Source organism: Macrobrachium rosenbergii, chromosome 12, assembly GCF_040412425.1.
Source record: "Macrobrachium rosenbergii isolate ZJJX-2024 chromosome 12, ASM4041242v1, whole genome shotgun sequence".
NCBI lineage: Eukaryota > Metazoa > Arthropoda > Malacostraca > Decapoda > Palaemonidae > Macrobrachium > Macrobrachium rosenbergii.
The window spans coordinates 2,828,001-2,843,402 of NC_089752.1; the positions used below are offsets into that span (position 1 = coordinate 2,828,001).

Consider the following 15,402-nt stretch of genomic DNA (forward strand, 5'->3'; position numbering starts at 1 on the left):
GGTGCACTGTAGGCATTACTTGAGGTTCTTTGCAGCGTGCCTTCCTTAGGCCCCTAGCTGTAACCCCTTTCGTTCCTTTTACTGTACCTCCTTTCATATTCTCTTTCTTCCATCTTACTTTCCACCCTCCTAGCAATTGATTCATATTGCAACTTCGAGGTTTTCCTCCTGTTAAGCCTTTTAAACTTTTACTGTCAGTTTTCCGTTTCAGCGCTGAATGACCTCATAGGTCCCAGTGCTTGGCCTTTGGCCTAAATTCTATACTCAGTTCAATTCCCCTGGTTAGAGTAATTAACTTTTTATATAGACACGCTTATGGTTAAGATTATAATGACTGAACTAGCTCGGACTATAATAATGGCTGTATAAATTGACTCCATGTTCACATTTTATTATTCTCCAGATCGACAAACCGTCCTCATAGACCTACTGAATTCTCCGATAAATAAATTTATGTTCATTTGGATTATAGATTCTTCACATTTCTCATGCGCATTTCTCAGTGATGAACCTCATGTGGTTGATTAAGTCTCATGTTTTGATCAAAACATCAGTAATTTATTCTGCCCTAAAATGGAAAACTGCAGTATTTGCAAAATTTTCGAAATTGAGATATGCCACCTACTGGGCTCGTGAAACACTAATACAAGTTACTCCAGTTTCAGAATGATTCTTTAATGCTTTCCACGAATATTTAGGGGTCCTATTTGTATCTGCAAAATTTGGAACTGGATATGTCACCTATTGCAAAACACTAAGTTACTCCTAGTTTCAGGGATTCTTCAATGGGATTTGCATCTGCACAAACTAGTAGTAAAAAGCAAGGGAGTATCTACCATTTTTCTCAGTTTTGTATTTTTGCAGGTACTGCAGTCTTCCATTTTAGGGCAGAGTTGTCACGATTATCAATGAGTGTATCGTTGTTGTCTAACAAACAACACCAACATAGAGATCATGCTAGGTTAAGACAATTTGGCATATAGATAGATAGGTAGATAGATAGATAGATAGATGGATGGATGGTTGGACAGATGGGTAGATGGATGGATGGATAGACAGATAGATAGATAGGTGGTAGATAGATAGACAGTTGGTAGATAGATAGATAGATGGTAGATAAATAGATAGATGGTAGATAAATAGATAGATGGATAGATAGATAGATAGACAGATGGTAGAGAGATAGATGGATGGATGAATGGACGAATGGATGGAAGGATAGATGGATAGATAGATAGATAGAAGGATAGATTGATGTATAGAAAATAGATAGATAGATAAATAGACAGATAGATAGAGATACAGATAGATAGAGGGACTGAAGCAGATTCCATAAAGAAGGGTGGAAAGAAGCAGAGCAAAGGATGAAAAGGGTAACCGTCAAGAAACGACAAAAAAAAAGTCGAGAAGGTGAAAAGTCCCGACGAACGACAGTTGGACGACTGACTGCCTTATCAACAATAACACAAATGATCCAGTTCCTGTGAGAGGCGAGCGCGAACGCGCGCAGGGTTTTGTTGTCCTCAATGCCCTGGTCCTGCCTGTCCTCACGTCCTCCTCGTCTCCTCCTGAACTGACCTTGGTGCCACTTGAAGCTCGCTCGCTAGGTCTAGGGACGGACCAGATGGCGTCGAGGGATGAGTGTGGGCGCTGTGCAGAAGTGTGCATTCGTCTCTATTCGCGCGGAATCTCTTCTTTCTCTTTCGATTTATCCACATGGACAGCAGGGCCACGCCGTAGGGGGGTAGTCCCGTCAGTGCACCTCATGCGGTGCGCTGTAGGCATTACTTAAGGTTCTTGCAGCAACCCCTTTCATTCCTATTACCATACCTCCGTTCATACACTCTTCCTTCCATCTTGCTATTCACCCTCTCCTAACAATTGTTTCTTAGTGCAACTGCTTTGAGGTTTTCCTCTTGTTACACCGTTCAGACCTTTCTACTCTCAGTTTCCTTTTCAGCGCTGGATGACCTTATAGGTCCCACTGCTTGGCCTTTGGCCTAAACTCTATATTCCATTCCATGCCTTTCGTATTTAACTATTGAAGATGATGACAGGATATGACAGATTGTGACGTACATTAGGTAAGTCACGGAAGGAATCGAGAGTTCCACAAGACTGACACGGAGGAATTAAAGCACCAGTTGTCTTTTTTGGAACTCACATTTGCAGTTAACTTCTCATTCAGAAATCATTTCATTCAAGATTTAAAGGTATATTTTCCCTACTCACTACTATTCATGTATCATTCATTGTTATTATATGACTTGACACGTATTTTGTTTAGAACACATTGCTTCAGTGTTTGAGTCACAGCTTTATTATATCACAGCTTTATCTTTTCCAAGATCAAGGACTTTGTACAAGAGTGCGTGTGAAGTGAACACCAAAACCACTTGACAGTTCTACAAACGCAGCTTCACAGTGATCAGTTTGATGGTTTAGTAGTTTTCATTTTATGAATGAGGAAGAATTCGATGGTTTAGTAGCTTTCATCTTATGAATGAGGAAGAATTCGATGGTTTAGTAGCTTTCATTTTATGAATGAGGAAGAATTCGATGGTTTAGTAGCTTTCATTTTATGAATGAGGAAGAATTCGATGGTTTAGTAGCTTTAACAAGAGCTTCCCACTCTGATGGTTTAACAAGAGCTCTACCCTTCTTTAGGAAGAAGAGCTTTAGTAGCTTTCTCTTTGAATGAGGAAATCTGATCCTTTAGTAGCTTTAATGTATTTTATCCTCTGTAAGAAAATCTTTAGTAGCTTCTTTAAATGCAAAATATCTATATTTTCTTTAACAGAATTGATCTTTTAGTAGCCATTTTATGAATGAGGAAGAATTCGATGGTTTATCCCTTCTTTTATGAATGAAAATCTGTGTCCTTTCTTTTTGAATGAAAATCTGGTTTAGTAGCTTTTCTCTTTAATGAAATCTGTGGTTTAGTAGCTTTCTTTGAATGAGGAAGAATCTGTTTAGTAGCTTATCTTTTAATGAAAGAATCTGGTTTATCCCTTTCTCTTATGAATGAGGAAATCTGGTTTAGTAGCTTTCTCTTATGAATGAAAGACTGGTTTAGTCCTTCATTTTTAATGAAAGAATCTGATGGTTTATCCTTTTTTTAAAGAATCTGATGGTTTATAGCTTTCTTTTAACAAAAGAATTCCCTTTTAGAAGCTTTTTAACAAAATCTGTATCCCTTTAACAAAATCTGTGTCCTTTCTTTTAACAAATCTGTGTCCCTTTCTTTTAACAAAAATCTCTCCCTTTCTTTTTAACAAAATCTGTATCCCTTTTCTTTAACAAAATCTGTGTCCCCTTTTCTTTTAACAAAAAATCTCTACTCCTTTAACAAAATCTGTATCCCTTTCTTTTAACAAAATCTGTGTCCCTTTCTTTTAACAAAATCTGTATCCCTTTCTTTTAACAAAATCTGTATCCCTTTCTTTTAACAAAATCTGTGTCCCTTTCTTTTAACAAAATCTGTGTCCCTTTCTTTTAACAAAATTTAATGTCCCTTTCTTTTTAACAAATCTTTATCCTTCTAACAAAATCTGTATCCTTCTTTTAACAAAATCTGTATCCTTCCCTTTAACGAAATCTGTGTCCTTTTAACAAAATTAATTCCTTTTTTTAACAAATCTGTAGATCTTTCTTTTAATAAAATCTGTATCCATTTCTTTTAAAAATCCATACCTTTTCTTTAACAAAATCTGTATCCTTTCTTTTAACAAAATCTCTGTCCTCTTTTTTAAATAAAAATCTCTGTCCTTTCTTTTAACAAAATCTGTATCCTTTCTTTTTAACAAAATCTCTACTCCTTTCTTTAACAAAATCTGTATCCCTTTCTTTTAACAAAATCTGTATCCCTTTCTTTTAACAAAATCTGTGTCCCTTTCTTTTAACAAAATCTGTGTCCCTTTCTTTTAACAAAATCTGTGTCCCTTTCTTTTAACAAAATCTCTGCAATCCTCTAAACAAAATGTACCCCACTTTTTTTAACAAAAATCTCTCCCCTTTCTTTTAACAAAATCTCTACCCTTTTAACAAAATTTATCCCTTTCTTTTAACAAAATCTCTACCCCTTTCTTTTAACAAAATCCATACCCCTTTCTTTTAACAAAATCCATACCCCTTTCTTTTAACAAAATCTCTACCCCTTTCTTTTAACAAAATCTCTATCCCTTTTTAACAAAATCCATACTCCCCTTTCTTTTTAACAAAATCTCTCCCCTTCTTTTTTAACAAAATCTCTAATGCATTTCTTTTAACAAAATCTCTCCCTTTCTTTTTAACAAAATCTCTACCCTTTCTTTTAACAAAATCTCTATCCCTTTCTTTTAACAAAATCTCTATCCCTTTCTTTTAACAAAATCTCTACCCCTTTCTTTTAACAAAATCTCTATCCCTTTCTTTAACAAAATCTCTACCCCTTTCTTTTAACAAAATCTCTATCCCTTTCTTTTAACAAAATCTCTACCCCTTTCTTTTAACAAAATCTCTATCCCTCTCTAACAAAATCTCTACCCCTTTCTTTTAACAAAATCTCAATTTCTTTTAACAAAATCTCTATCCCTTCTGTTTTAACAAAAATCTCCAATTTTCTTTTTTAACAAAATATCCCTTTCTTTTAACAAATCTCTACCCATTTTAACAAAATTCTATCCCTTTCTAACAAAATCTGTACCCTTTCTTTAACAAAAATTCTAACTCCTTTCTTTTAACAAAATCTGTATCCTTTCTTTTAACAAAAATCGTCTATCCCTTTCTTTTAACAAAATCTCTACCCCTTTCTTTTAACAAAATCCATACCCCTTTCTCTTAACAAAATCTCTACCCCTTTCTTCATCATGCAGAAAGATGTCGTCGGGGAATTTGACAAAATTCAGGCTGCCGAACGCGCTATAACAAAATATCTAGGACATCTTTCCCCATCCATCGATCAGCGGTGATTCTTTTTATCAAATCTCGAATACGATTTCCGTTAACAAAATTCTATCCTGTCCGAAAAAATCGTTTTTGCCTCTTTTAACAAAATTTGTGATCTCTGTTCCTTGAACATAAAATCTACCTGACAGATAGTTCTCTCCATTCTTAACAAAATCTCTACCACTCCTTTTAACAAAACTCTTCTCTAAATTAATCTGCTATCCATCTCTGCTATCCTTTAACAAAATAAATTTCTTTTACCTCTAGTCCATCTTTAACTATCTAATTTCTTTAACAAAATCTGAAAGAAAATTCTACCTCTTTCTAATAAATCTGATCTGTCTTTTAATTTGAAATATTTCTCTCTCCTTTAACAAAATCTCTATCCTTTCTTTTAATAAAATCTCTCCTCTCTAACAAAAATCTCTCTCTTCTTTAACAAAATCTCTCTTTCAAAATAACCTATACACCTTTTAACAAAATCTCTATCCCTTTCTAATTAAATTCTATCCCTTTCTTTAATAAAATCTCCTCTCTAACAAATCTCTCAAAAAAAAAAATGTAAATTCCTACCCTTTTGTTTTAACAGTCTCCTTTCTTTTAATAAAATCGCTATTTTCTTTTTAATAAATCGATAATCTCCTTTCTCAAAACAAAAAGTTACCCTTGTTAATTCCCAATTTTACTCCTTTGTTTTAACAAAATAAGTACCCTTTTGTCAACAAAATCTCTACCTTCTTCATCAACAAAAAAAAAGTCGTCTTTTGAATTCCAAGGTAAATATCTCTCTCTGCTCGCTTGCCGGAACGCGCCTGATAATCCGGAAGACCCGAGACATCCCGTCCTGCATCCATCGATCAGCGGTGACTTGCACCATCAAAATACGATTTGTAATTTTTTAAAATTGCTTGCTGCGAGCTTTTGTTTGTCTCTCTCTCTAAAAAAAGTACTTTGTCAATTCTCCTATTTTGATTATTTCTCTCTCTCTCTCATCTCTCTCTTCAAAAAGTTACCTCTTGTTAATCTCAAAATAAATAAATACCTTTTGTCAAGCCCTAATTTTAAATATTTCAAAAAAAAAAAAATTACCCTTTTGTCGATCTCCTGAATTTTAACTAATCAAATCAGTATTACTCCTCTCTTTATCTATCCATTCCAAAAATAAAAATTCCTGTTCCTCTCAACTATTTATCTCATATATAGCAATAATTCTCTCTCCGTCTCGCATCACAAACGTCTGTCAGAGCAACTAAAACACATCTGTCCCTCATACACTGTAATGCTAACAGCTAGGTCATGTCCTGATTGTATATCATTCCCTTGTTCTATATTTAGAATAACAGCACCCTTGTTGATCTGCACTGCTATGCATTGTTTGTGAGCAGAGCTTCAATGTCAAGCTTTCCAGCGAAACCATAGTTTCTTTTATTGCAGCTAGAATTGAATAGTAAGATGATGGTAGCTTAGAAAATAATCTAATCATTCTAATTTTTGTCTCTGTGATGGCACTGTGTTTGCCGAAAATCACCCATATCAAGGAACCTGTTCTGTTGCAGGGCATACACACCCCTCCATTGCTTGACAGCAGCAGTGTCTGTGAGCAGCACATTGGAAAAGGCATGGTGCAGTCAGCCACATGCACAGAAGAACATCGGTTTACGCCGTTCAGCTCAGAGAAGGGAGGTCTCGTCACAACAGTTACTCAGAATCTCAATCTTACAGACCATCGCTCCTTCAAGGGTTACATGGGTACGTTGGAGAGCATCTGATGACTGCTTTGGCATCACCAGAAACTGACCAATCGTCTCGCATTTGGAAAAGTTGATTGTTGTACTTCAAATAATTTTTGGCCTAGACGATCATCGTTATAGCTTTTGAAAAGACAGTAAATGGTTTAGCGTTGATTGTCTCTAGGGCTAGAGGGAAGGTGTTACTGTATTGATACATATTAAGTAAATGTCACATTGCTTTTATAGTTATTTATTGAATAATTCGTAAGTTTTATAATTTTTTTCCTTTTGTTAACATTATAAAGATGCGCCTGAAAATTTTACTTTAGCTAAAGAATGCTTCTAGCCAGTCATTAATGACTCCCTTTCATACTTTGCTTAACACTTAAAAATCATGTATATCTTAGTTTAACCAGACCACTGAGCTAGTTAACAGCTCTCCTAAGGCTGGCCCGAAGGATTAGATTTATTTTATGTGGCTAAGAACCAACTGGTTACCTAGCAACGGGACCTACAGCTTATTGTGGAATCCGAACCACATTATGACAAGAAGTGAATGTCTACCACCAGAAATAAATTCCTCTAATTCTGACAAATTCAGATGTAGATTAAGCCCTTCGCAGCTTTAGCCACTATTTTTCAAAACAGTTAATTGCTTTTTAATTTATAAGGGAGCAGTAGTTGTCGTACAGTATTTTGCTTACCACTTGAAAGTTATGATAAAGGCGAATGTAAATCAAACCAATCCTATAGCTGTAAAGGAATTGAGAGTGTTTCTGAAAAATAACTTGAAAGTAAGTTTCCTCATGAGGACCTTATATGACATACAAATTACCTTTCAGATCCAATTGATGTGCAAATTACCTTTTAGGTCCAATTTATGTCCAAATTACCTTTTAGGTGCAATTGATGTCCAAATTACCTTTTAAGTCCAATTGATGGCCAAATTACCTTTTAGGCCCAATTGATGACCAAATTACCTTTTAGGTCCAATTGATGTCCAAATTACCTTTTAGGTCCAATTGATGTCCAAATTACCTTTTAGGTACAATTGATGTCCACATTACCTTTTAAGTCTAATTGATGTCCAAATCACCTTTTAGGTCCAATTGATGTCCAAATCACCTTTTAGGTCCAATTGATGTCCAAATTACCTTTTAGGTCCAATTGCTGTCCAAATTACCTTTTAGGTCCAATTGCTGTCCAAATTACCTTTTAGGTCCAATTGATGTCCAATTTACCTTTTAGGTCCAATTGATGTCCAAATCACCTTTTAGGTCCAATTGATGTCCAGATCACCTTTTAGGTCCAATTGATGTCCAAATTACCTTTCAGGTCCAATTGATGTCCGAACGGACTTACGTTATGATCATCACAATCACATTCACTTGGAAGGACTCGATTCCAAAGTCGATGACTCACAAGAATGGCGAGAAAAGGCCAGCAATCTCCTTGACGGTATTGCAGAGAATAGAGGGGTAAGTTGCTGATATCCAGAAACTCGATCTAAAATCAGTTATCTTTCCATACTTTAATCTTTGTTGATAGTTCCAAGCTCTGAAATGTCAAGACTTTATCCATTTTTACATAGGTACCAAAGGTACCAAAGAAAAACAATGTATGAGGTGTATTTGCTGCGAGCAATATTTTGCATTGTAGCATATGACTTTAAAAATTACTCTTTTTTTTCACTAAAATATATGATTGCGGTTATCTGAGATATTCGTTCATTTGTTTACCCAAGCTTTCTTGTTCTGGCTGGAAGGTGGAGCACCAGTAAAAATTTTATTATCTGAGATCTTTGTTGATTTGTTTAACCAAGCTTTCGTGTTCTAGCTGGAAGGTGTAGCACCGGAAGCTCCTAGACTATTCAAAGAGCTAGTCCTTGTTCTTCGTCACCTGGACTTTGAACAACTATGGGCACTCAATGAAGAAAGAGACTGGGGTGTAGAACGGTGATTATATTTATGTCTTTGTATTTTGCTTGTTTTTCTTAGGTTTAGGAAAAGCTAATGTGGTTATTTCACTGATGTAACTGTCCCATCTGAAATAATGATATTTTTGAAGCAATTTTGCAACTACTGTGTATCCTACTTGTATTATAATGAAAGTACATTATGATATGATGCTCTGCATTGCCTTGCTTATAGTTTTGTGATACACAAAGGTGAAATTCATTACCCTAGGCTGTCATCACATGCAATGCTTATACATTCTTGAAGGTCATTTGATTTCATAGTAAGGTTCCTCAGAATAGAAAACAGAGCAAAGAAGAGTGGAAAAAGAATTATCATATCAATTAACATCATTCATCCTACTTTACAGTAAATGGTATCCCTCTGTAGTCTGGAATACACAACCTACAGTGATCATTTATAACATTTCTTTCAGTCCTATTTTTGAAGATGCTTTGCCCATGGTCGGGACAGGAGCAAGCGTTGGTGTAATGCGAGATTTGATGGTAACAAGACGTGTTAATGACATCATAACAAATACCTGGTTGACGTCACTAGCATTCATACCAAGGTAAGAGAAGGGATCCAACATCCGCTGCAAGGGATTGGGAATTTATGTTGATCCTACCAAAGCTAAAATGAAGAATTTCTTATTCGTTACTGGAAATGATTCCTGGATGAATTTTGTCTTCTTTATACAGATATAGATTGACAGAAATTATCTTGATTTTAGAGAGAAAGAACTGTCTTTTTCTGAGCTGCAAATGCAAACGAGTTTTCTCACATCTCACAGTAACCCATAATCTTGACATATGTACTCATCATTTAATTTCTGTATATTTCACCCAGTTCACCTGGGAATTAATTTACTGCTTCATAACAATGTTTGGCTAATCATATGGATGTGAATGTTGACTTCATGCACTTAACATATTTCCCTCTAACCCAGACCTGACTTAGACACCATAGAAGAAGCTGCTCCATTGCTGGAATCAGGGCCTGTTCCAGCAGATGCATTTTTGGGAGTTGGTGGTCTCATTCACTCATATTGCCAGGATCACTTGGACTGCAGTCAACATGCTCCTGTTCAGAGAGTTATGACGGCACTGAATGGGTTCATCTCTTCAAGCTGTGAAGGGGAAACCTCCGAGGCTAAGATCCAGGTTAGTTTATACCATTAATATTATTTTGTAAATTAATCTTGCCACGTTAAAAAAGAATTGCTTCGTTGTCATTATGGTCCCTCTGATAAAGGCAAATTTTCATAAGAATGATTTCGTTTGTATTACGCAAGGGTTTTAAAATAAGAATAGCACCAAAACATCAAAGTCTGACAAAGATCGAGTCATGCTTTCTTCAAATAATGGGTTTTGATGTAGGAAAAACCTGTTTTTGGTAGTTGATGTTGATTCCTCATAGAGTTACCCTTCCATGGTCTACATGGAGCTCTGGTAGACCATGGAAGGGTAACTCCTTGAGGACGAAACAAGCGACTGCATTATCAAAAAAGAATTTTTTGTTATCTGCAGCATGTAGTCCAGTGAAAGATACTTGTTAAGTTCAACGTATTTCCAAAGAAAGAGAGTAACAGGATGAATGAATGAAGTAAATGCTAGGTGAACAACAACAATTAAGACAGCTTATAAAACCTTATTGAATAAGTTATATTAAATATGGTATTTTGTTAAAGTGGCAAAAGATTATTAAATTCTTTTGTATTCAAAGTTATATCTAACTACATTTAAATTTAAGGAGAGAAAACATTTAATGTGCAAGAAAGTACACTTTTTTCCTTGGTGTATATGTACCTCAAAATTCACATACATAATAATAACCCAATTATTGTTCATACTCACAAAAATATCTAATTTGTTGTGCAGTGAATACCAAAATAATATGTGCATGTTAATAGTTAGTATTCACATTTTCTTAGTTTTCATTAGGTCTGTGTTATGTATGTTATAGTTATATGTATATTGACACCAGATCAATAATTTTTGTATCTTTATCAGAGTATTTTATGGTTCATTTTCATCACTAATCCTTTGCAAAAAACTTATATATTGTGTAAGGGATATTATACACTTTTATTGCTCATTTTTTTGAAAAATTACAGTATGTATTTGTTGCAGGCAAAATTTTCTTCACTGAATGAGAAAAAAAGTTACATTTTGCAAGAGACTACAACAATTACCAGTAAATTATGTTTATTCATTTATAATATATAATTATCTCATCAAATATAATCTTTTCTGGAAATAGTTTGCCATTAAAGCTATATTTTTTTAAGCCAAGATTGTCTTTACAGTTAACATTTATCAAATAAACGGTCTGCCTAAAACCCCCTTTTGGTAAATAGTGTAGTAAAAGTTTCCAACTTTATTTTTTTTTTGAAAGGGGGCTGGGCATCCCTGACTGTGAATGTTTATAATGAACTTTCCTGACCTGTAACTTTTTTTCATTTTATAGTAAAATGTCCAGGAATTCTCCATTTTCTATTTCATTCCATTTCTTGTTTTTCTATAACCAGTATGCTTGAGTGCTTATCAGTTGTGTTCCACACAATTTTAGATTCAAGGTAATTGTAAGATAAATACTGTATACAGTATTTTTGAAAATTGACAAAAAAGTCACTCTCACCCACCTGCTAAAATCTTATGGCAAGTTAAAACTTGAAACAGGAAATGTAACAATATCAAAATCGTTTGGGTTTTGATTATATACTGATAATTTAACACTGTTCATGTATTTTAGGTCTTGATGGCTCTGAAAGGAATTGGTAACGCAGGCTTGGCAGTAACAGAAGATTTGCCAGAAACTTTATCACAGTGTTTCTTTGAACAAGAAAATGAAAATGAAATTCGACTGGGAGCCATCACTGCTTTTCGGTTAGTTTCCAGGCCTTTCCACTTCAAACTGGTATTGCTGTTCATGTATTCAGTAGTTTTGAAGTTGTAATGCCAGGTAGATAAAACTTATCCACCAGTGAACCAATCCTCTAGCTTACCTCTCCTATTTAAAATGACTATAAAAATTTTGTGTTATTGAAAGATGGAATTCATTAACCAACCACAGAGAATGTGTGATGCACACAGGAAAATATGGGTATGCTTATTGCATTTTATTGTGTAAATATATTCATTTGCTTGATGAGCTATTTCAGTAATCACTTTTTAATATTTTTCATTACAGTTTGGCATTATATTCTTTGTAGACTTGGTTATTAGTTGTTGGTCGTCTTTGCTCAGTGTAAATTATTGCCTATAATAATAATAATAATAATAATAATAATAATAATAATAATAATAATAATAGTAATAGTAATGAAAAGTTTCTATAACTTGAGTGTATATATATATATATATAGTAACCCACGTATTCGCGGGGATGCATACCACACACACCCCCACGAATGGATAAAATCCATGAATACTTAAAACCCTCTAAAACACTTACAGAACTGCCCATTTTGATAGTTTAAACACAAGAAAACCTTGTAAAAATGCTTATACCTGAGTATTTTAATAGTTTTATCATAAAATTGCATTTATTCATAAAAATTATGTGAAAAATACAGTAATTAGTGAATATTTCTCAGTGAAAAATATCACCGCAAATGGGCGAATTTTCCACGAATAATGGCTAGATATGTTCCACAGAGAAACCCGCAAATACGTGAGTCTGCGAATCATGAGAACGCGAATATGGGGTTTTACTGTATATATATATATATATATATATATATATATATATATATATATATATATATATATATATATATATATAATATATATATATATATATATATATATATATATATAATATATATACATATATATATATGCAGTATATGTTTAAATCACAATAGTCATATGGCAGTGAACTTCATTAATCAATGATCTTTGCAGCCGGTTTCCTTGCCACGTCTCCCGGAAGCCCTTGGAAAATCTCTTCCTCAACTCCCAACAGGACTCGGAACTTCGTATCGCAGCTTACTTAGAAATCATGCGTTGCCCCAACTATCAGACCGTCAAACAGGTCAAGAACATGCTTCTGTTTGAGGAGGTGAATCAGGGTAAGCCTTTCTTTGGAAATACAGTATAGGTAAATTGAGGATCTGTAATTAACAACTCATAGTGGATGCATGAAGATTTTTATAGGTATCAGATTTTGAGGAAACTATATAATTTACTTGTTTCATTCAAGCAGATTGCTGGTGGTGTTTTATTGTAACAGACGCAATAAAACTTTATCATTTCATTATACAGTACTGTTATTTCTCTCCATCACAGAGTAAATTAGAAGCTAGATGATGGATAACTGAAAGTTTTGAATGTTAGGGTTATCCATTGTTTATAATGAAATATTCATATGGATTTATGTTGGTAGTCTTTTTTTTTTATTAAGACAGTGCTATATGAGACATCCATTTGAGTCAAAACTTTATTGAGGCTGTGTGCATTCTTTTGCAGTTGGATCATTCATTTGGACGCATCTGCAGAATCTGAAAGAGACAGGATTGCCATCCAAATATGGACTTCAAAGCCTTCTTTCAAATGAAGAAATAGTTTCAAAGTTCTCAGCTGATGTGAGGAAGTTCTCAAGAAATTTTGAGTGGTCTGGTTTTTATAATGATCTGAATGCTGGTAAGAATATGTTGTACAGTTAGTAAATCTTTTTTATTCTTTGGTTGTTAGTGATTTTCAATTTTATTATATGTATGAAGATATTATCCATACCGTTATCCAGATATATTTCAATAATATGTAGATACTCACATGAATGCATGCATAAACACACTTCTTCAAAATGCTGTGTCTCCCAAGTTGTTAGCAGTCATTTACTTCCAACCTTTTGTATTTCTTGTCATTTGCATCAGTTCTACAACTGCCTTCCCTCCTTTAGTCACTCTTCTTAGTCCACCCTACATTGCTCCTGCCAACAACCTCGTCCCCTCTTTCGGTATATATAATGTACTAGTTGTGTAACATTAATAACATGTAATATTTTTACAGGGGCTGGCCTGGATGCCAACATCATCTTTTCACAGAGTTCTTATATTCCACGGTCTGCAACATTCAACTTCACTACAGATTTATTTGGACATTCACTTAACCTTCTTGAGGTATTTCAACAGTTATATAATAATTTTCTAATTTTGGTTTTATTTTCTCTGTTGCACTTGCATGCTGTAGAAGTACAGGCAGTCCCCGAGTTGCGATGGAGATCCGTTCATTAGGCAGCAACTTAAGCCGAATCCACCTTAAGTTGGATCTTAATATTAATAATAGTAATAATAATACTGTATTCTTTATTTCAACTCACAATCTAGATCCATGGGATAAAATGATAATAAATGTTCATCCCAGTCCCTTGCTTGAGCCATCTGTACGATAGATAGCATTACCGCATTGAGAATCAACAAAATGTGGGTCCGTTTTGAAGGTTGCAATTTTTTTTGAGGGACAGAAAGACAGTCATCCACTCCTGGAAGTTGATATGACACTTCCTCAGAACAGGTATACAATTCCCTGCTACCTGACAGTCCTCACAGTGGCCTCCCCAATCTGTCAAGGAAGCATGTGTGTGTACAGTATTGTCACTTGTACTGATGGCGGAGTCAGGTCAGCCTGTTTGGCTAGAGACCACTTCCAGGTTAATGGAGGGAGTATCTTCCCAACTCTCTGACTCCTCGGATGAAGGCGGTCATGAAGCCTTTTTCTTGCATGTGAAAGCCAAACTTTATTTACATCCTTTGGTTGCCATCTGAGGATATGATCTGCCACATATGTAAACTGTAACAGGCCCAGCATTCACTCCAACTGTCATCTGGAAAAACTGGGGTGTGCAAGGAATCTTTTCACGTCTTACCTTACTCTGGTTTGAATACTGTGAGAATTGTCCCAATTTATTAGAAAATCTTTTGACTGGATTCTGTTGGCTACCACTCTCAGGTTATGTAAGCACTCTTCTCCGATGGCTCCCCAGATTAGCCAATCATCTAGGTAGGCCTGCAGTTAAATTCCTTCTTTCCTGAGTTTCTGGACAACTATTGCTGCTAAATTCATAAATATTCTTGTGGCAATGTTTAATCTGAAGGGCTTGACATTGAATTTGTACATTCCCTTCCCCATCCAAACCCTATAAAGAGAAATGTTTGTTGGCAAATAAACACGTCTTTCTCTGTGGCTCCCTATAAGAGGGCCTTCTGCACTTATTCTTCCAAGGAGTGGTCTGGTTTTTGTAAATGAGAAGTTAGGCTACCACAATTCCTGTTTTTGGGTAGCCTAAAATTATCTGCCAATCTTTATTACTGCATTATTGTTAAATATCTCTTTGTTAGAAAAAAAAATAGCACAGCACTGTTGCATGGCCTAGCGATCCAATCCTAACTTCTCACTTTGTGGGAGACTGCTAAAGATCTAAAACTTTTCACTGGGACTTGAACCTATGCACTTAACTTGCTTCTGAGTTTAGTTCTCTATGGCGAACAAAACAAGATCTCGGGGAAATTAATCTAGGATCAAAGCTGAGGAGGTTGTACACTCTGCAGTTGTTGTAGACAAAAAGATAGAGCCCGCTTGTCTCAAGTCCTTTATATTATATCATTGTGCCAGCATGCACTATTCTGGCTGAGACCAACTAGAAAAGAATTCTTTGAGACTGATTGGTCTGTCTTATGGAGCCCTGAGGCGACCATGAGAGTGACAACCGCTACAGTATAAAAAAAAAAATTTACGTTATAGTACCACATCGAAAAGAAAATTGCCCTTTACAACATATTGTATTTC

The 15,402-nt window shown here is 35.0% G+C and overlaps 2 protein-coding genes across 2 annotated transcripts in view; both read left to right on the top strand.

Moving 5' to 3' along the window:
- LOC136844304 (uncharacterized) overlaps nucleotides 1–4,949 on the top strand; it is a 37,558-nt gene extending 32,609 nt beyond the window's left edge. Inside the window, exon 8 of the mRNA XM_067113278.1 lies at nucleotides 4,854–4,949. Coding sequence (XP_066969379.1) covers nucleotides 4,854–4,949 — 96 coding nt within the window. The remainder of the gene's footprint in view (nucleotides 1–4,853) is intronic.
- Nucleotides 4,950–6,419: 1,470 nt separating this feature from the next.
- The window catches only part of LOC136844332 (uncharacterized), a 73,423-nt gene continuing 64,440 nt past the window's right edge, over nucleotides 6,420–15,402 (top strand). The window contains exons 1-9 of the mRNA XM_067113317.1: nucleotides 6,420–6,675; nucleotides 7,992–8,134; nucleotides 8,493–8,611; nucleotides 9,048–9,182; nucleotides 9,561–9,774; nucleotides 11,366–11,499; nucleotides 12,520–12,686; nucleotides 13,084–13,257; nucleotides 13,627–13,736. Of these exons, the coding sequence (XP_066969418.1) occupies nucleotides 6,429–6,675; nucleotides 7,992–8,134; nucleotides 8,493–8,611; nucleotides 9,048–9,182; nucleotides 9,561–9,774; nucleotides 11,366–11,499; nucleotides 12,520–12,686; nucleotides 13,084–13,257; nucleotides 13,627–13,736 (1,443 nt within the window). The 5' untranslated portion in view covers nucleotides 6,420–6,428. The remainder of the gene's footprint in view (nucleotides 6,676–7,991; nucleotides 8,135–8,492; nucleotides 8,612–9,047; nucleotides 9,183–9,560; nucleotides 9,775–11,365; nucleotides 11,500–12,519; nucleotides 12,687–13,083; nucleotides 13,258–13,626; nucleotides 13,737–15,402) is intronic.